Source organism: Strix aluco, chromosome 3 (assembly GCF_031877795.1).
Source record: "Strix aluco isolate bStrAlu1 chromosome 3, bStrAlu1.hap1, whole genome shotgun sequence".
Lineage (NCBI taxonomy): Eukaryota > Metazoa > Chordata > Aves > Strigiformes > Strigidae > Strix > Strix aluco.
The window spans coordinates 121,834,279-121,855,956 of record NC_133933.1 but is presented as its reverse complement, the minus strand read 5'-3'; the positions used below and the strand labels follow the sequence as shown (position 1 = coordinate 121,855,956).

General features: G+C 40.5%; 1 protein-coding gene and 1 long non-coding RNA gene across 3 annotated transcripts; one reads left to right on the top strand and one right to left on the bottom strand.

Annotated features, from left to right (window-relative positions):
* Window positions 1–3,109: 3,109 nt before the first annotated feature.
* On the bottom strand, window positions 3,110–6,528 carry LOC141921427 (uncharacterized). 2 transcript variants are annotated; one of them, XR_012622688.1, is made up of 2 exons: window positions 5,920–6,528; window positions 3,110–5,255 (listed from the first exon to the last, which is right to left on the bottom strand). It is a non-coding gene; the product is annotated as an uncharacterized LOC141921427 (long non-coding RNA). The 2 variants fall into 2 exon arrangements; XR_012622687.1 differs by having other exon boundaries at window positions 3,110–4,998.
* A 59-nt stretch (window positions 6,529–6,587) lies between these two features.
* LAPTM4A (lysosomal protein transmembrane 4 alpha) lies at window positions 6,588–20,392 on the top strand. The gene is made up of 7 exons (XM_074820118.1): window positions 6,588–6,781; window positions 13,664–13,784; window positions 16,010–16,086; window positions 16,181–16,303; window positions 17,519–17,614; window positions 18,997–19,095; window positions 19,611–20,392. The coding sequence occupies exons 1-7, from the start codon at window positions 6,683–6,685 to the stop codon at window positions 19,683–19,685; spliced, it is 690 nt and encodes a 229-aa protein (XP_074676219.1). The 5' UTR covers window positions 6,588–6,682; the 3' UTR covers window positions 19,686–20,392.
* Window positions 20,393–21,678: the final 1,286 nt, after the last annotated feature.

Here is a 21,678-nt window from a genome sequence, read left to right as displayed (position 1 = left end):
GATTCATCTGCTGTATCGGTACCACTGCTGCAAGTAGTGAGGAAGGGTGTTGGGCACTATTTGGTTGGTACGGCTGCGGTAGCGCCGTGAGCCTTTCTGTGGCACATCCCCCAGCACTGCTGCTACATGTCTCCCAGGGATGGGAAAGTCTGTCTGGTTCCTCAGTGAATGGACTGAGTTTAAAAAAACAACCAAACCAAAACACAGAGCACTCGGCAACTGCTGTTAACTTCCATTCTTTTACTTCCTAGACCTCAGACACTGAAAAATCATCACTCAGCTTAACAGGTCGACTTTGCAGATGACCAGCACCTTTGAAAAGCAGACCTTTGAGCCCCTTATGAAATTCCCCTTCCTTTCATCACTGCGTGTCCAGGCTACTCTCTGGTTTCTATGCTTTTAAGACATGTGTCCTCTTCTCTTCTGTGAGAATTAACCATTTGGAGCAGATCATCAGGCTGCTATGCTGCTTCTGGCACTGAGAGTGTTAAACAATTGCACTTGATACACTCATTCTCCTAGTCGCTGACCTTTACTAGCTGGAGACTAGCCTAAGTCCTCAGGAGATACCACATCCCTACAACAAGCTGTAGCATTGCTTGTGCTATAGCTGAACGTTTTTATTCTCCACGTAACTTATCCCTTAGAAGGGTAAATCCAGAGTAGCCTCTCTTTAGTCATGCATCAACCCAGTGTAGTCTTAATTGCCAGTTCATGGGCCAGATCCAGTTGGCTCCCCTGCCTTCTCCCTAAGCAATTTATTAGTTGCTTGAGTGGCACATGCCTCAGGAACAGCCAAAAGCTCTCCCTGTGACTGCAGAGAGCCCAGCGGCTGGAAATCAAGCCTCTGGAGCAGCCTTGGCGTGGGAGGTGGGATGAAGTGTGGCTGGGAGAACACCTATGATCTGGTTATGAGCAAGCAATTAATTGTTACAGCAGCAGCTGCAAATGATGAAATACAGTGCTTTAAGTTTCAACTTTCTCTTAAACTCATGCTGCTCTATTTTTGTAATGATGCTCTTTCTTGTGGGAAGCCTTTTGAAGGTGGAAGATTGGCTATATCCCTAATAATAGGGCCATATCCGTAAGAGATGGGTCCATGAGACGGTATCTCAGGCATTAAGATGTGGTTAATGCTGTAATTGATGAACTCCTGACCTATAAAGCTGTGTTTACTCATAGACAGACTGCAGTATGCAGATGCAGAAGCTGAAGCTTTGTTTCACGCTCAAACGCCGGTGTAACACCATCAGGGTTAAGTGGGCCAACTGCTGAGAGGAATTTGGCCTGCTGTTCCATAATTATCTGCAACTGATCATTGTAATCATCTATAATTATCAAGGTTCCACCCAATCTGCAGATCAGTGGCACAGCTGACATATCTGCATGAGCTGAGTATCAGGCAGACATGCTAATTGCTTGGCAGAAAATAATTTATTTACTATGCTAACAACACAGGCCTGCTCCATAATACCGACTATTTTTTAAGAGTAGCTGGCTCCTTGTGAGGAGAGAGGGGGTTTTAAGTCATGGGCTACAAAGAGCAGATACAGGAAATCATGTCCTTCTTCTGTGATTGTACTGAACCATACCCAGGGGTCTTTTCAAGGCAAATTGAACTTTCCAGCATGTGCCATCCCTGACATTCAGCTCCGCAGATGTTCTCATCTGCAAAGGAAGCGTCCTCCCGTACTGAAAAGACACTGTAATGCATTAGTCTCAGAAACAAACTCCCTGTGTCTTCTTGGGAAGAGGCCACCATAACAATAATTAACTCTTGTATCATCCCATCAAGAGAATATTAGAAACTTGCTAAACTTTATTTCCTGTCAAACTTTGCTTTCTCTTTGCATGCACTGGTTTCCTTTGGTGGTGGTTCTGTGTAGTGCGAGTTAGAGAGATGTGATAAATTACTTTATCGAGCACTTCTGGCCACAGCAACTGCCTGCCACTGTGTTCCTCCTGGAAATCTTTGCTGACGTTCCCAGATTGCAAACCCACTCAAAGAGCCACTGTGTAAAGAAATAACCAGAAGGTAACTCTTCCTACTTCCCTGAGTGGGTAGCGTTCGGGTCCTCAGGCTCCTCCTGTTCACCCTGGCTTGGCAGGGTTCATGGAGAGGCAAGTCCAGGCTGAGGGCTGGAAGGGGGAGACTGTCAGGAAGTACAGGACTGTTCCCATTTCCAGCACTCACTTTTGGTCATGTGAAAGTACTGAGATATCTGAAATTGCAAGTATCATTTTAGATTATGCTATTTTTAGACATTTTTATATATTCTCAGCTCTATGAAGGCTGATATAAATGAACCATGGCTTTTTTAGTTTAACAGATTTTGATTCTCTAAATGAATACAAGAATTTTTATTCAGTGTTTGATATTCAGAAAACCTTAGCGTACAGTGAGTAACCCAGAAACAGTCTTGTGCTAATAAAAGTTTTGCGTCATGCTGTCATATTTTAGCTGCTTTTCTAACCCTGACTTTCTGATCCATCTGTTACAAGTTAAAAGGTTTGGAACTGAGTTAAATTGACTATTGGTGGTAAAAGATAATTCATATTGTTAACAGCAATCAACTAGAACAAAAAGTACAGAAGCTTGGAACATTACATTAGGTATCCCTAAGTGATGTTGATTAATTCAATAAACGAAAGTAAAGTCCAATAACCACAAAACTCAACACAATACATTCTTATTACTTTCTTATCTCTTTTACAAGAAACTACTGAATCTCTGAATTAGCTTGTTTTCTTCTAACAGAATCCATCTTGGAGAAAAAGGCTGTAAAATTTGTTAATGCTGACTTCAGGATATCTAGAATTTCACTGTGTGAGTCACCAACAGGAAAGTTTTCCCCTCATTAATATGTTAATACTTTGCTTTTACTCCAATACACTTATCTTTTTTAAGGAAGCAAAAAGCCAATACATTCTCTCCGTCCAGATATTTTTCACATCTTCTGCACCAGTTCTATTGATTTTTCTAAATTCTGTTGAAGGGATCCAATGTTATATACTGCAGTATCTATGTAAAGACATCAGTTTCTCTGTGATGTTCAGACGAACTTGCTTTTTTGTTTTGGTTGTTCAGTATGGAAAATAAGTCTGAGAAGCAAAGTCACCTTTTCTCTTTATTTTTACTTTATAATGCCGAGTAGCAGACACACGCATAGAGTCAAGTTATAGAAAAAATCATAGAAGTAGCTTGTTACTGCCCTCATAGTCAAGCGCTTTCCATTTGGGACAGAAGAGCTTCAACATGTCCTGCGCTCCACCTTTTATTCCCTGGCAAAGAAGCCACTGGACAGGAGACTTGCTTGATGTTTCCATCGCTTTCACTGGCCTTGTGGTCTTGGTCAGATCAGTTCATCTCACTGTGCCTCAGTTTCCCCAACCTCAAACAGGACAATATTTTCATTATAAAGTGATATGAACTCTGCTTGTGGAGGTTATGTATGATTATCTGCTCACAGTCAGTAGGTTCCCCCTCACACACACAGAGCAAATGCTGAAGCACAATAGCACCTCATCTTTCATAAGCAACCTGGCAATAGTTCAGTGCATGCAGAGGAGCAGTAGTAATTACAGCTTAAGTCTAAACCAACATCTTCCAGGATGGACTGAAGAATGGCACAAAAGGGAGAGACTGTGGAATTACAAAAATCAGCATAAACCAGTGCTGTACTGTTTTGAAATCTTGGAGATGTTGAACTTAATTTTGTGAAGAAGCTGAAGGGGAGTGCAACCTGGTCTCTTGTTTACCCAATCCTAGCTGTTCTGCTGTCACATGCATTATTTTCAAATATGATTATTCAAAACAAATTTGTGTTTGGTAAAACACTGCCAGGCCCTCTTAAGACAGAAATTCAAATCTCCTGTCTAGACATGGATTTTGAAAGACCTAACTAGTTTGGCTAATGAGGAACACTGTGATATCAAAACTCCTTCCCTCCCTACCTGCGGAGAGGGAAGGAGTTAAATGTCATGCTGGTAAAGGAATCTGAATCATTCTTTTGCAGCTGTTTCTGACTTTTAGATATATGTAGGGCTTTCTGCTCTTACTGATGTGGATGATTTACTCCTGCAATGTCAAGGTCTTTTTGCTGTTTGAGAAGAAAAGTTTATCGCCAGTACACTCTGTCTCTCTGAGATTTTGCCCTGGCTGCCATGACTGTAAGCTGAGCCCTTCAGAATTTTTAATATATTTAGCCTCACAAATCCTCTCTGAACTAGAAAAAAGCAGAGAATTAAGGCTCAGAGAGAAGGAAATGTCTTGCCTGAGGTCATCTGGGCTGCTTGTGGCAGGGAAGAACTGTAATCTTTCACAGAGGGTAGGACTAGAATCATTAACCTATTCTCTCTCTTCCCCCAAATACAGGAAACAATGCAAACATTCTCTAAATACTCTTTTAATCTTTTTTTTTTTTTTTTTTTTTTTTTTTGTGATGGGAGGAGGAATTGGAGAGATTTTTTATGCCCACTCAATAGTTCCACATCAGTCTATCCTACTGTGGAAAGTTGCTTTGTGATGTTAAATGACATTCACATTATTCTTCCCAGTATCTATCTTGTCTGCAGGGTATAACAAGCAGTTGAAGCTCAAGGGGATCGCATCAATTTTTATTCTGAGCCTGGCTGACAAAGATATGAACACTTAATTAAGATTTCTTTCATCTCCTGAAAATAGCCCCGAAGATCTGAGCCTGACAGTGATACTAGCGAAGGCAAAGTGTCCAACTGCAAGATCTTAGTTGGAACACTTAGTTGCCCTCACAAACCGTTTGAATTGAGAATGTAATCTAGGTGTTTCCAAGTGGATGCCCTAACTCAAGCCAGAGGCTCCTGCTTTCTCTTCTGACTCACTCTAGTCCTGTGAATGCCTCTTTCACACAGGAGCAGACCAACAGGAGGGAGAGCCTCTCTCAACTCCGCAGGAACAATGTCAATAATTCAGGCGTGCATGCTGCAGAAACAGTTGGCTTAGGCTTCCCGATGTGCCATCTGTGAGAAAAGTGCTTTTTAAATGACTGATTACAACAAAATGCACATTCGTTTTCTATTTATTTATATGCATGCATGTATATTGATTAAAATTAGTCCGGTTTTGCTACATTAAATCAGAGTGTTGATAATTAAGCATCTGTGCACAGAGCTGAGAACATTAGGAGCACCAAAGAAACAAACAATAGTTTATAATAGGATCATTAGAGGAGTCTTAGCAGCACTTACAACATGTTTATTCAAAAATGAAATATGCCCTAGGGAAGAAAAACACCAATTATGGAACACAGGGGATTTAAAATAAAAAGGTCAGTTTTAAAGCCTTTAAGTAAATAATTTCAAACAACTCAGCAGGAGCTCACATTTAAAAATAGACCAAGTAGCTAAAACAATAAAATGTGTTAATTGTATGATCTGGAATATGTCAAAAGGACAAGTACAGTCACCCTCATTACTTCCTCATTGTTCAGAGTGAAAAAACTCAGTATTAATACTGACATATGACATACATCTTGGGTATATATGCACAGCAAATATTTATGGTTCTATGAGTGTCTCAGATTGATTGTACACAGCCAAGAAGGAACTACTTCCAGCTGCACCAGGATTAAAATAAACTGTGTGCATATCTGTATCAACAGCTCAGGTCTGCAAAAACCACTGGCTGCCCTTGGGTCAGAGGAAGTTTATAGGTCCTGCTCCATATGGGAACAGGAGACCTTGTGTCTAAGTGGTGGAGCAACCTCTTATCACATACACATACTTGGATTTATACCCATTATTTCTAATTAATACATGTATCCAGCAGCACCTGCAATCACCTGCAATCTAGCAGGCCTAATTAAGTATTATTATTACCCACTCAGAGATAGGGACTTCGACACACAAAAAAGTAAAGCATCTCTGTGGACTAAAACTCACCTCTTCTGTTTACTCTCTTATCACATATCCTTTTAGTATCTAAAACACAGTATTAAGAATTTAATCTGAGGAATGAATGCAAAAGAATAGCAAACAGGTTTATGCAAATTAAACCCTCTACAGTACTGGCTGAATTTCAGCAAAAGCCGCGGGATGCTGATAGTATCTCAAGGCAGGCCACCTGAGGCTCAACTAAGGAAACTACTCTAGTTTTTCTTAGCAAAAAGGGTTGTCGCTGGACAACACAATTTTCCCGTAGGGTTTTGGCTGCTTGCTCAGAGGCCAAGCACCAGCTCTTCGTCCCGGTCAACCTCCACCGACACCGCGTGGGGAAGCACCGCGAGCTGTGCCCCAGGCGAGCGCAGCGAGGTGCCTACCCCTGCGGGATCCACCACATGGAGACTCTGGCGGGAGGAAGGGGCTCTGCCCCAGCGTGACGGACAGAGGGGGCAACACCCCCCGCACGCCCGGCGGGCGCCGCGCGGAGCCCCAGGTGAGCGCCGCCCCGCCGCCGCAGGTGAACGACAGGGCGTTGCCCCCAGGGGTCCCCTGATTGGCCCGCGGCGCCGCCAGTCGCCCGTTCCCGCGGCAACGCGCCCGCCCTCCCGCAGGCACACCCCCGCGCCCCCGCTGTCGGCGGCTGATTGGCCAGGGCGACGGTGACGCGCGCGCGGGGGTTTTACGGCCCTCAGCTGGAGGGGAAGCGGCTGGAGAGGGCGAGCGGCGGGTCTGGAAGCGGGAGGTCGGCGTGGCCGCTGCTACCATGACGTTCAAGCGGAGCCGGGACCGGTTCTACAGTACTCGTTGTTGCGGCTGCTGCCATGTGCGGACCGGTACCATCATCCTGGGCACCTGGTACATGGTGAGAGACTGGCGTGGGGGGCAGCCGGCGCCGCTGAGGGGGCGGTGATTTGGGTGGTGCGCCGCGCGCATGCGTGGGGGCTCTGCGGGCGCTCGGCCTGGGCGCGGGGTGGGCAGAGCGCATGCGCCGCGGGTGGGCCCCGCGCGGGGGGGGAGTGCTCTGAGGGGGCCGCTCTGAGGGGGGGCCGTGGCGGCGGGATCAGCGGGGCTCCCCCCGTCCTCGCCTGGCGAGCTGTTCCCCTTCGGGAGTCAGCAGTTGTGTCAGCTGTCGCGATTGTCCCCTGTGCCGCGCTGTGCGGGGGAAGCTACACGAGTTTTCTGGAGTCACCCGGCGTGGCTCGGACCCCTCTTTCTGGGGTCTCTTTCGGCTTTGCCAAACCCAGTTGTCCCTTGGCGGCCTCCCTTGTGATTAGAAAAAGAAAATGAAGCAAAAGTTCAGGGCGTTTTAGTCTAGGTCTCTAAGGAGTTCTGTTAGTATTCCCTTTCTTGGACTAGAGGGATAGAGACTTTTACATGTTTTAAACAGTGTTGAATGTGTCCTTGGTAAGACAGGAGATGCTAACGTTCAGGGGGACTGGAATCTGGGGTATGCTGAGAATAGGATGATAAGATGTGGCTCCCCCGAGGGGAAGATGAAGGTCTTCGAAATGAGCATGGCTTCTGCTTGTTGAAGAGCTTTGTGGAAGGGGAAGTTTGTGGTTATTTGGTACTCAGTGTTCTTAGCACAGTGGTTGAGGAGGAGCAACACAAACAGATTTGGTTTCTAAAACACCTCTTGTTTGACTGGTAGGTGCTTTTTCTCTGAATGAGAGCTGTGGTGGTGAAGTTGAAATATTTGATAGTTTTGAACTAGAGTGGCATAGAAATGTGAAAACATACCAAGTTAAGGCCCGTAGTCTTAACTTCCCTTAGTTCCCTTAAAGGGGAACTGAGTTCCCCTGTATTGAAGTCATTTCCTCATCTTTCCTTCCCCTTACCCTCATGAGCAGTAACAATGTGAGAATAGTTTTAAAAGTTGCATTGTAGGTTTTTTGTTCTTCTGAAGCTGTAACCAAAGCCTGTGTTCTCATTTACCCTTCCCCAGACTGTAAAAATAAAGAATGCTGAATTTTTATGTCTTGATGTGAAGGAACTGTTCACAGAAACTGCTTTTACAGGCATGGGGATTTAAGTTTGTGGAGTTTTATGGTTTATCTTCAGCAAGTATGGGGAGGTCCTTTTTTAATCTCTTTTTTTCCCTTGACCAAAAAAATGTACAGGCAAACAAAATGGCAGGAGGAAGGAATGGGAGCAAAAGCAAGGTGTGGGGGTGGGAAGTGTAACAAAACTCTAGGAAAGGGATACTTTCTCAAAAAGAAACTTGGAAAAAATGGTTTGGTTTTAAGTTCTACTGTTAGTTCACGTAAAATAGAAAAGTAAGTTCTACTGCAGTATTGAATATCAGACTTGTTCTGGAAACCTGCAAAACTTCCAGAAGTTTTAAGCTATGCTGATGGAGGGGGATCAAGAATATGCTTCTGGTGAAAGCATAAATTGTTAATAGTAAGGAGATGCTTGTCCTTGTTATGAAACAAACGGACCTTACTGCCTTCCCCACTTTTGTTTCCTGCTCGCAGGAGTATGTAGAAACCCAAGAACTCGGTGGGGACACTGGGCAGGGATGTGTTTTACCTGGTCTCAGACCTGGTAGTACTTGCAGCTTCCACCTGTCTTGCTGTGCTTGTTTCATCTTGTTGCTTGGATGCAGCACCTCTTTCTTGTTCCTGAAGCTGTACAAATACCTGTAGTGCTTATGCATGGTGAAAAGTAAGCTGGTCATTGATGAGGCACATGGCTTCAGAGGTGGAGCGGTGTCTGAGGCAAAGTGTTCCTTTGATCTTGTGTAACTGCAAGGATTCAGGCTACTAGAGGGAAAAATACAGTTGAGTTCAGGGTAGCAGGGTGCATGTGAAGTACTTCATAGCTGTGTTTTTCTATAAACTGCATCAAACAGTTAAACTATGCATTGAAAATTTTTATCCAGCTCTTTCCAGCTGTCAGCTGGGAAAAGGTGCTAACGCCTTTAACTCTGACAACTGTTAGCTGTTTGAGCTGAAATAAGGTTTTACCATGAAGTCTTAGGTAGTCTTGCCTAATGCTTTAAATCAGAATTCAACTATAATTCATACCTTTTGAAGGTAAAGTACAATTTGGACAGTGAAAATTAAATTTATCTTTCTGCTGACAAATGTAAAAAAAAAAAAAAAATTAAATGGCCCAGGGTATGTCAGGTTGTTTAGACATGTTAATTAATGCACCGTTTAAGTATATATCACTAACTTCAGTCTTTCAGACACTAGTTTGTGATAAGTATTTCTAAATTAATTTAATAATCTGTGTTTATAAGTTATAGTGGGACAAATAGTAATAACTTTCAGTGTAGGTGGGTTTTTTTGTGTGGTTTTTTTTTTTGCGAGGGAGGTAGCATTTTGGTGGAGGAGAATGCTTAGTTCAACAATAGTTTTGTGTTACTGAAAATCTTGGTCAGCCCGTATTTACTGGATAGCCTGTTCTTGTGCTGTGCAGTCCTGAAGGAATTCGATACCAAACATAAAATGGAGTATCGTAGCAATTTACTCCAGATGTTTTAGTAAGATAAGAGTTTCAGCTATTTAGTACATGTGCGTTTTTCTTATGTAACCATTTCTTTAGGCATTTTCCTGTTCTTTATTTGTATACTCTTAGATCTTGCATCTAATTAACTCCTCACTAAAACAGTTATTGCTGTCCTTGTTGTGTACTTCTGTGAGTCTAGAGAGAACAAGGATATTATCTTCTAAAATGTCTGCTGTTGATGCTGTGTGATCAAACTGCGTCTTTTAAGCATTTTTCAGTCTGTATGCTGCTACTGTTTCTGATAAATAGATAAAATCCTATTTGCAAAAAGATGAGTTAAGAACATTTCTAGCAGACTCATACTTGAGTTCCAGGACTAATATAGTTTGGTTTACTCTGCAACACCCACTACTGTTCTGTGTAGGAAAGAAAAAGAAACCTCCTATTCCTAGTTCCGTAATTGCAAACGGGTGGCTTTGAAGCTTGTTTCTTCCTGTAAACTTTCTTATTAGGCACAGTGCTTTCCAGAAACCGGAAGTATGAACACTCCACTGGCAAAGTCAGATCAGAGTTCAATAAACAGTCTAAAAGTAATAGCATTGTTTTGGAAGGAGTGGCTGTTTCATACTGACAGCAGACTTCAGCGATGGAGTCAAAATGCTGCAATTGCTACTGGTTAGCAGGAGGGTGAGGATGATCTTTGGAGTCGTTTGTTCACTGAACAAGATTTCCAGAAATGAAGGAATGTAACTGGTCTCAATCTAATCTTGACAGTACTAGAAGCTCTGAAGTACCCTATTCAAAATTACTATTTTTAAGTTTTTATTAATTCAGTATAATAAAAACAAAAACCAAAACAAAAAGTCCATCTTGGTTTGTTTCTTCAGGAACATGTTTAAGGAAGAATACTGGAAAAGTGAGAGGAAGATGAGAGAGTATAGTAGTGCAAGGCAACTTCCCTCTTCTTTTCCACTCCTAAAAGGAAATAAGTAGGAATTCTTGTTTACGTCCAAGACTTTTAGTCATTCAGAGTGCTTGGGGAAACCTAGGCTTTATGTTCAGGCCTCTAGAGAGATGAAGCACTTAGATGATTAGGCATTAAATGTATACCATAGAGATAAAACTCTAATTAAAAAGCTAATGCTTGTTATGGTCCCACAGTCTTTTGAGTTCTGATCATACAGGGAGCTAATATTTCTGTTACCAGTTTGCAATAAATGCTGACTTTCTACTTTAATACAGCTATCGAATTTTTAAAATTTTTATATAAGCTACACCAAACTTCTATTAAGTTTAGTTATCCCAATTATAAGAGTAAAACATAATTCCTAAACTACTACAAAACTGAAGCTTTTTCATCTTAATGGAACCATCTTTTGAATAAGAATTTGAACATGCATTTTGTAATTTATTTTTTGATTATTATTTTTTGATATCCTAACAAAAAAGACTAGGATGGGGACTGCTGAGATTTTTGAGGTGTTACTGGCTTGTTTCGAGCTGGTCAGTTTTTTGGTGGGTGGTGGTGGTTTTAATCTTCAGATTACACTGAGACCTGTGCTATGTTTTTTCTGACTTCTGCCTGTAGACCATTTGTGAACACATCTTTTATTTGCAGTGAGTATATTCTTTTAAGCTCTGATGGTGCCTTGCAAGCCCAACCATCCTCTTGCTGCCAGTCATGTTGACTATCAAGTTGAAACAAGCTTTGTGGTCGCGCTGTTATCAAGCTTCTGCGAAAGAAGAATGGTAGTAGTTAAAATAGAGGCTCTGGCTTTGTGCTGAAAAGGACTTCTAATTTGGAGTTGCTGGTAACTCTTAATTGAAATCCATATGTTGAATATGAGGAATTCCTCAGTGCTATGATATGACTGACAAATAGCAGTAATGGAGTACTGGAAACCCTGGTGTGTTAATTGGCAAAGGTTTGGGTTTGTTGTTGTTTGGGGTTTTTTTAAGTTAGTATTTTTATTCTGTCTCACTGATCCTAATGGATTGGATTTTGAAATACTCTAATTTTCTATTTTACTTGCATGCCATTTCAGGTTCAGAAAATAAAGCTTGAATACTTTGAACCATACTCAGTAACTAGTAAAATTACTCAGGACTTTTGTATGCTAAATTAGGACCATGGATAGGATGAAGATTAAAAAAAGTGACAGATGTAGGATCAGTCTCACAGTTCCAAAGTATTCAAGTTTTTCAGTACTTCTATATTAGTTCAAGTGCTGCTTGCTCTTTATCTTGAAGCAGATAGCCTATCGTGGCAATTAAACTCAGTACTGAAATAATACCGTCTTTTGTCCTCAACTTTATCACAGTTTAAGTTAAAATGATGACTGTATATAAACAATAAATGATTCAGATACAATTGAACATGTCTCTTTGTGTTTTATGAAGTAGAAGTCAATGTTTCGACTGCCTGAGATCTGAACCTTGACATAGGCTTTTAAAACAATTACAGAGCAGGAAGTTATTTTCCAAGGTATGGGTTGGTACCGCTGGCTCACTCAGGAGGAAATAGAAGGCTTGAGAGTATACTGAGAACAGAAAGCCAGAGTACAGAAGGATGAAACAGGAGTGGTGAGAGAATATACTATTCTATACAGTTGAACAATGATGAAGCAAAATAAAAGATTTGGACAAGTGTCAGATGAGCAACTTGACAGTTTATCCTGTATGAAGTGTCTTGTGAGGGGGGAAAATATGTTTCTTTCTAGGCTAAAGATATAGGTGGCTAAAGTTAGTTCTTTTGTCAGCTGTACTAGTTGTTATATTTTACATTGCAAGGCATAAAATGGAGGATACAAGTGGGTGAAAGTAGCTGGAATTTCTAATAAGTTTGTATAATACATGATGACATGATAGCATTTCTACAAAGCGATCAGCTTTGATTTCACTAAAGGGTTCTTTTTAGCAAAAAGCATAAACAAGTTTATCACCAACATATCTCTAAACTCGGGGGGGGGGGGGGGGGGGGAGAAAACCTAACCAAACCCTTTTAAAGAAAACCTCAACCTTGTAGGAACTGTGAGTCTTTAAAAGCAAAAATTCCTTTTAAATGTTCAAAAACTTTTTTGCCTTATTGAAAACTTCAGTAATTGTGCATGGACTTGCCACTGTTATTATCATTGTCTCCTGGAACGAGGACAGTAAAATAAGAAATATCTGGCAAATATTCTGAAGTTGTAAGAAACTGCAAACCAGTTTGTTTTTTTCTTTTGAGACTAACTGTAAAAGATCCTGCTGTTAGTGGTGACGGTGCTGAATACTGATTGGAGAACGACAACAGCTTGAAAATACCATTGTGACTTTTTTGTTATGCAACCTTTTTTTCTTTGGCACGTCTCTCCAGATATTAGTAACAGAAACTATGCCCCTGTAAATCTTGAATAGGTTATAAATGCTGTGAAGGTAATTTTGCAGAGGCTTAAGCTACTTTTGACTCTTCGAGCTCTTACTGTTACTGAAGGCATTTCTGCTATGTACCAAAATGGGGAAACAGAAGTAGTCTTCAGTGGCAGTGTAAGTGAGGAAAAGGACTGGTAAGCACGTAGCCCAATTTTGCTTACAAATTTTGGGGCTCAATCTTTGTGTGAGACGTTTTTAACTTCACCTGTGTTTGTGTAGCCTTTCTGATAAGGACTGCTGAGGTTTTAATAAATGATCCAGGAACGGGAGAGAGACAGTTCTCCCTTGCTTGTAATTGTACCATTGTAGCAGCAAGCTACCTTTGAGGGTTAGAACTGTAGTGGAAGTTTTCCCTCATACACTCAGTATTTGCTGTGATGCTTACACTTGCCCCCCAGCACTGTTTGGTAGGGTGCAGTGTCTTATTTGTGCATTAAATTAACTCTGACTTTCAATTTCCTGTGGAAAGCAGAAACTTTCCAAATGTTCCTCATTGTGTCCGTTGTTTTACCTTTTCCTTCCTGGCCTCTTTTAACTGTTTCCAGTTTTCCGGTTCACAAATCTGTTCATTCATCATGCAGCATCAGTTTATGCCATTTGAATCCCTACAAATCCTATCCATCCTCTTAATTTGCAAAGTTGTTTAGTTGTGATCCATTAAAACTATCAAGCATTCAGTGCTCTTCTGGTTGTTTTGGTAGTGATTTAACTAAAACAGCTTGAAATTTAATCTTAAGTTGTGTTCTTTTTTTTCTTCTGCATATAGGCAAATAAAAGAGTTTATTTCTAACTGAAATAAAGAGTTGTTAGTGTGTCCTTAAAAAGATCATAGCTGTTGCAGTGTAAATAACCTTTAGGTAACTGTGATCTTTCTCAGGTGGTGAACTTGCTGATGGGCATCTTGTTGACAGTAGAAGTGACTCATCCAAATATAGTGCCAACTGTTGATATCCAGTATGAAGTCATCGGAAATTACTACGCTTCTGAGAGAATGGCTGGTAGGTGTATAATTCTGCTGTTTGATTAGAAAGTAAAGTATGCAGTATCATGCTGTATTTACCTTACATGAGTGCATATATATGTGTACAGCTTTTAAATATGGATGTCGCTTTCTGAATTTCTCTTTATTCTGGATTTGAGTTGTTCTACAAGATTAAAAAAAACTTTTATGAAGTATTATTTTTATTTCATATTATTCCTAAGCATCTTAAACGATAAGATTTCTAAAGGTTTCTTGGCCTTCTAATGCTTTGAGTGTTGAAGTATGTGTGGAACATCTCTAATTCACTTTCTCTGTAAACATTTATTATCCTTGCTGTGTCAGCAAAACAAAAAGCAGAAAACTATTTTTAAAGACTTTGGGAATTTTTGGTGATCCTCATGCATTTAAGGAAAGAGCTTACAGCTATTGTGTATGAGTTTATTAAGAAAATCATGCCATATTTCTAAGAAGTAGAAGAATTGGGATGCCAAGTAGTGGAGCGAAACCAAAGTATTTCTCTTAAAGTTTGACATGCCCAATAAACAGAAGAGAAAGTCTCATAAGCAGAATTAAACCTACTTTCCACTCTATTGTAATAGATTAAGTGTATGATGTGCACAAGTGTAATTGGTGTAAAACTTTTGTCTGTAATGACCAAGCTTTTTAACTGTAGCATGACATGGGAACTTGTGTGTATGCCTTGTTTTTCTTGTTTTTAAATGTGCACAAATATGTTTTGTGTGGCACTTGAAATATGTCCCATCTCAGTCTGTTGTATTACACTAAAATTTCAGGAGGGCCAGATCCAGTCTAGAGCGAAGATAAATAGTACAGCACAAATCTGGGTTTTGAGAGTTCTGGTTTACAGTCTTCGTGTTAATTGTTCATGACCTGAGTTAAGGATCTGTCAGTTCTGACCTTTGACTGTAACTCACGTTTGTTAGTAATGAAATGAGAGGCAACGAGGACCAGCTACTTCATAAAGCCAAGATATTAAGTAAAATTACAGCAAATATCTGTAAAATGTCATATGTTCTGTAACAAATATTGGTGTACTTGGTAGCCTTACACTTACGTAACTGAGAGGTGCTTCTGAAGTTGAAGGTGCTTTTTCCACTCTACTGTAAAATGGCTATCACATGATTTTGACTTAAAGGTTCTTGTTTCCCACGTTGGGATATGTGCTAGAGGGTTTTGTGTGCATGAAGGGATATCACAATTTTGATTGTGCATGTGGATATCATGAGTAACAAGTCCTCAGAAGAAAACCACTCTTGTTGGTTATTGCTGATTACTTAGGGTGCTCTGATCAGCACAATGCATTTCAGACACAGGAGGGCCTCCTTCTTGATGCCATCTGTGTGTGCAGATACTATTATCTTGTACTGAATTGAGTACGTAAGTCCTCCTACAGTGTATCTTTTCAAATCAGTTGCAGACTAGAAAGTTATGATTCTCAGATCATATCTTTCAAGCATGGGAACCACAAAAGTTTGGCTTCAGTATTGCTAAAAACATTAGCTTACCACATCTATAGACTCTCAAGCTGATTTCTTTCTATGTGTTTAAAAATTTAAACTGTGCTTGCTGTAGGAGTATAATCTAACTTGTGGAAAGCAGCTGTGCTTCTGTCATCAGTAACTGTGATGCACAAGGAGAATCTTTTATCATTCAGTTTCCATGAGTGTCCTGGATTCTGCTACCATTTGGCTTCTCTTCAGCTGTGCCTTTTCTTGTAAATAATGGGATACCTTCCACACAGTGACTTCCTGTTTTCCTTAGTGTTCCTGAAGGAGCAGTGCTGATCCCACTGCCAATGACCAAATTATATAATCAAACCATTTTAAAGTGTAAGGGTTTATACTGTGCTAGCTTTGCTTAAAATTCTTTCCAGTTGTAAAATTAATCACCCACATACTTTTAGCACTGACATATATTGCTAATCAGCATCATTATGTTGCATTGCTGTCAAAACTATGTGAGGTCTCGAACTGGCGTGTCTGAGCTTTATTCAGGCTTTTGATTAAAGCAGAGTGATTTTTCCAAATGCCTGCTGGTTTTCTTGAACCAGATTTTTTTCCATTAGGAGAGATCTGAGTTACTCAGTTCTGCTGCTGCTAGTTAGCACAGATGAAGCAGTTGAGAACAGATGATTGTAATGGATAGAGCCTGGGTGCCTGTCAGCTCCAGTGTGACAACTTCAGGAAATGTCTGATGCTTATTGTTTTTCTTTTAATGCAGAAAATGCCTGCGTTCTATTTGCTATCTCCCTCCTCATGTTCACAATCAGTGCAATGATGGTGTATGGTGCAATTGCTGTAAGTATATTTATAGTCCATGGTTTTAAACTTGCTACTTGAATTTTTAACTAAATGCCTTACAGGCCTGCTCCTCTTTTCTTTTTCTTCTTAGCATCGTGTAGGCTGGCTGATCCCATTTTTCTGTTACCAACTCTTTGACTTTGTGCTCAGTTGTCTGGTTGCCATCAGTTCTCTAACCTACTTGCCCAGAATCAAGGATTACCTGGATCAGTTGGTAAGTGTTTGTTTAGCTTGAGTTGATATGTTACATTTGAAATTAAACTTGGATTTAGTTGGATAAATGTCTGAGCTATAGTTACCTTACTGTGCATAAGAAAGAGAAATTCAGACTGCAGCAGCCATAGGGGATGACTGCTGGGATGGTTATGAGAATGAGAGTTTACCAGAGGTGGAAGGGCCAAAGGTATCATTGTTCCCTAAAAGGAAAGGCAGGGAGAGTAAAGAAAGAATTGTGATGGGAATTGTTGGTTTAAACTTTTTAATACATTTGCATTCGAAACAAAGATGTTTGTAACCCTTTAAGCAATGCAGTTCTGTGGCAGGTTTGCTACTGCAGATTAAAAATTAACTCTTATTTGGTGAGGAAGAAGAAGAGTATAGGTAAGGATTGATAATAATGTAGGTTTCTACAGCATTATGGGATGGAATTTGAGATTCTGAGGGTTCCTTTTTACGTTCTATATGACTCTTCTTATTTTGCAGCAATACCTTCTAAGGAAACTGTAATGGAGTTTTCATTAACACTGCCTGTGTTTTAACTGCAAGATGTCTCAATAGATAGAATACACTATTCAGTGGGGATCACAGTCTCTTTCTGGCTTGTGTTTTGATCTGATCAAGTAGATCAAGTTCAAAAATAAAATCCTTTTTAAAACAGACATAAACAAAAAAAAATGGGTTGGTGTTGGAGAGAGGCTTTGTTACTGTGGTCAGGGAAAGAGAAGAGTCTGAAATCTGCAGAAGCTCTTTGTTTTGGTTCTTCTGAAGTTTGGGGGCAACTTTTCTCCTTTCTACTCTGCACACATACATGTTACTGGTTGGACTGACAAGAGGTAATGAATACTACATCATTAAAGAGTTGCAGAGGACCCTTGTACAGATGCTGAGCTGCAGCTGTTAAAAGGGAAGTGCATAGATATCTGTATTAGCATGAGATTGAGGAAGTGACCAGGGGCTGTATAAGTAGCCCTTTTCTTTAGTGACCTGTACTTGCAGGACAGAGGCAGGATAAATACTGTGCTTTGTGGGAGGATAAAGAAGCAGTGAGTGAGAACTGGAACTTTTTGTTGTTTCTGGGGGAGCAGTTTACTCAAGAGTTTGTTTCATTTGGTGTGAAGTTTGGATGTCCTGTCATATTTGTGACTGTGCAGTGTTCGTGCTTATCTCCTCCCTTTCTCTCCCTTCCCTTTTTTTTTTTTTTTTAAACTAGCCGGATTTCCCTTACAAAGATGATCTCCTTGCCTTGGACTCCAGCTGTCTCTTGTTTATTGTTCTGGTGTTCTTTGCTTTATTTATCATTTTAAAGGTAAGTTAAAACTTCAGCATGTCTGAGTTACTATATTAAGATGCTGTCAATCTGAGTTAATTCTCAATGTTGAATTAAGAACTCAGCTGACTTCTTAATGCTGTGTTAACTTCTTTGAGCATAATTGTTAGCATGCTCAATTATGATATGGCTTAAGTCTTATATTTTATGTACTGATGTCTTCAGTTAACTTGCTTGTATGCAGTGGGGCATGTTTACGCAGCTCTGCCCTTCCTGAGTAGGAAGTAAGAATGTACGAAGACTTCAGATACCATTTTTTTGCATATGTGGAGATAAATTTAATATTTGTAATTAAGCTTGTAGTGAAACAATACTGAGTTACTGCATACAAGTTTTCTAAACAAAATTTGTAAAATATCTCACTGTGCCTAACAAACCAGGGTGCATTTTTGGAAGGAAGATAATGGAAGGAGGAAATGCATAGGTTAATTCAGAGCTGCATCTTTCTTCCTACTGAAGGGTGATACTACCAGTTATTTTCTTTCTGAAGATCTAAATACAGAGGCATTCATTTGAATTACAAAAACTCTTGTGCAGACAAAGCAAATTAGAGAAATGAGTTGGTAATATACCTTGGCTATGACAATATTCCTTTATTGCATTCAGATTGAATTTAAGAAAAAAGTGAAGTAATGAAAAACAATTTTACTCATTTACTATACTTTTAAGAGGAATGTCTGACTGGAGGGAGCGGAAGCCTGATATAATAGATGATATTTTTGTATTGATTGGGAAATATGGTACCTTGTGTATAACCATGTGTTAACTTGCCAGTGAAAAATTTAGATTAATGTTACACAGATTGATGAGGATTAGATTTTTTTTTCTTCATTATTAGAGCATGATACATGTATATTAGTACATCTCTTTACAACGGTTAATGTTGACTTAAAGTTCAGGCTACTTTGCCCTACCATCTTCTCTTTGTCGGTGTGCCCTGTCCTTTACACTGGTGCCTGGACACACAGTAATGCTAACTCAGGGATGAATGGAATTGTGCTGTTGGCCTGTCCTCCTCCTCCTGGCAAGTTTGGACTGAAATCCACAGAAGCATAAGCCAGTTGGGGATTAGTTTGATTAGCACTGCTGAGGCAGATAGAGAGATTAGTTGAATGGATCTGTGAATTCTTTTGCTAAAACCTGTGTGGTTCATCCTCTGAGTCACTGTGATAGCAAAGCTAAATGGGGAACAGGAATGGAATAGGTATGTGGCTAAATCTGTCAAATAGCAACCATTCCTCTGATATGTGTTGACTAAGTTGATTTATGCTTTTTTGTCATATGAATATAATCCAGCATCTAATTTCTGAATTAGCTAATGCATATGAAGTCTTTAAAAAGAGAAATCTCTCTTCTTTCAGGCATATCTAATTAACTGTGTATGGAACTGCTATAAATACATCAGCAACAGAAATTTGCCAGAGATAGCTGTGTATCCTGCTTTTGAAGCTCCTCCACAGGTAAAACCTCTTTTTGAGATAAAAGGAACCACCATCGTTTAATTTTGAAGTAGGAAACCACCATATCCCTATGTGTTTACAAGCCTTGCCCAGCTTTCTAAACAAAGACTGGAAAGATTTAAAAAGTTAAAGCAGCTAATGTTATGGTGGGTTATTTCCTAGTTACATTCTTATAGTGCATAAAATAGGAGGTTTTATAGAGAAAAGCCTTTGAATGTTTTTCTTGCAGTAGAGTGAAGTGTTCTGATTGTCCCAGTCAAAACCTTCCTTGCTGCTTTGCAAACCCAAGAGACAGTGGGGTGGAATGAATGACCTAGGGTTAGGTTCAGCAGAGCAGTAAACTGTTGTTTCACCTCCTTTCACTTCCTCAGTGGCTTACTAGAAACAGCAGTAAATTCTACCTAAAAACATTTGCCTGCAACAGAGGATTAAATTGCTGATGGGGCATGTATGTTTTTGTTCTGTTTTTTTTCTAAACCTTCTGCATTAATCTCTTCAAAATACCTTCTCTTTAGTATGTTCTGCCAACCTATGAAATGGCAGTGAAGATGCCTGAAAAGGAACCACCACCTCCCTACATACCTGCCTGAAGCAATTGTTATGTTAATTAACATCTGTACCAGCTTCCTGGGGGTTTTGTCTTTTAATCTTGCAAAACTGCTTAAGTAATAGAAATATTCAGGGCTTTAGGAGCAAACTGTTCTGTTTAAAATATGTTTGATATAAACTTACTAAGCAAAACACATCTGGGAGTGATTTTGTTTGCTTTAATTTTTGTTCTCCTTAATGCTCTTAAACATTTTATTGCCTTAGGGCCTTATACTGCAAGAACTTATGCATGTGACTAACTTGTGGCTTTTAATAATACCAACTGAGCCAATCTATGATTGAAGTTAGCTGCAATTATAAGTGTCTGCAGGATCGTGCCCTTAATTTATATTAATTTTTTTGTAAAGTAGTTCACAAAGACAATCTGATCGTGCAGCAAAATGACAGTTTGCCTTTATCCATTTTTTGGAGGGGGAGGGGGTTTGAATGTGGTATATACGTGACTTTTTTTTTTACTTTGCACTTTTCTCATATGTTATCTTACCTTTTATTGTGGTTTTTTTGGTTATCCTATGTCTTGAAACATAGTATTTTTCAGGAGGAAGTGAGGGTGGCACAGGATGTTTATTACAATGTGCTGTGAGTGCAAGAAAAATAGAAATGTGGAAGATGGTTGCATGCTTCTAATCTTATATGTATTTTCCTCTTTGTGATAAATGATACTTAAATAAATCTTTTACAAAATGTTTACGAGTAGCCTTGGTTGATCTGTTGGATTTCTTTCAGTGCTTCAGTGTACTGCAGATAGTCCCACATACATGCAGCTTAGCCAACGCTGGCTTCCTACAGGTGGTTAAGTGGTTGATCTGTGTTCTTCAGCAAAAGTCATCCTGTGGGTGGAGAACCTGGGTTTCCTTTAATGTGTAAGCTTGTATCGCAGCCTTTGCAGGTCACATACCCGGTTGTCTTCTACTTGTCTGATTGATTGCTACTTATACAGAAGCTGGGAAAAGGGAATTGTACTGGAGGCTTCTAGCCCTCAGGGCAAACTTGATGTCTGATGAGCTGAGGCGTTAAGAGCAGGACAGACACCCAGCAGGGCTACATTATCCACAGTGGAAAATGTCCAAAGTTGTTGGACAGATGCGGTAACTTCAGAAATGTTCTTCTAAAAAAACCAACCAAAACAAACAACTACAAATGACAACTTTTTACTGTTCCTCCTCTGTAGTAAGAGGTAAAAGATAATGTAATGATCTGGTAGTATATCTGAAGAAAAAATGACTTTCTATTTGGAAGACAAAAGGGATCTGGGATTAAACTCTGGAAAAAAGGATTAAAATTGCTACAGCATACAGGTTGTTAGTTATTCTAGTCTGTTCAAGTATGTACCTCCTTCCTGTCCCCCTGACACGTTTAAAAACGCCTTCTGCCATTGCCGTGGTATCTGTTACAGTTTCCTTAGTTTTCCCTTTACCTGAGGTGCCACCCTCAAGAGCACCTGACACTGCAGTGCTGTAGAATGTTTTGGGCTGCTGTTGGTGCAGTGCCTTGCCCATCCCCTTACCCTATGCACCCCTGTGTGTTGGCAGCTGTGCTCAGTTCCAAGTTTAAGGAACTGCATTGGATCTGAGCTCAGACAGAGGCTCCAAAACCAGGGAGTCTTTAGGTGCTGGCAGACTGCATACTCCTGGGGGCGAGCTGACCGACTGCATGAAGCTGGAGTGGTCCAAGAAACACAGAGCTGAACTACTGGGGTACTGTGTGATACACAGACACCGGTCCCCGAGTGTATAGGGCCTGGATCTACCCGCACCCAGGGAGATGCGGTGTGTTGTGCGTCAGAATGAAGCCAAACCCCTGCTCCTTCATGAGCAATCTGACCAGGAGTGGGCACCAGAGGAACCTGAAAGCGTTGGAGAGGGGCTGGGAGCTCCGGGCGAGGGGCTGGCTGGCTGACTTCCCCACAGGTGGGTGGGCGATAGTAGAGGTGAGCAGTGTTTGGCAGCAGCAGGCACAGCTCGAAATTCGTGT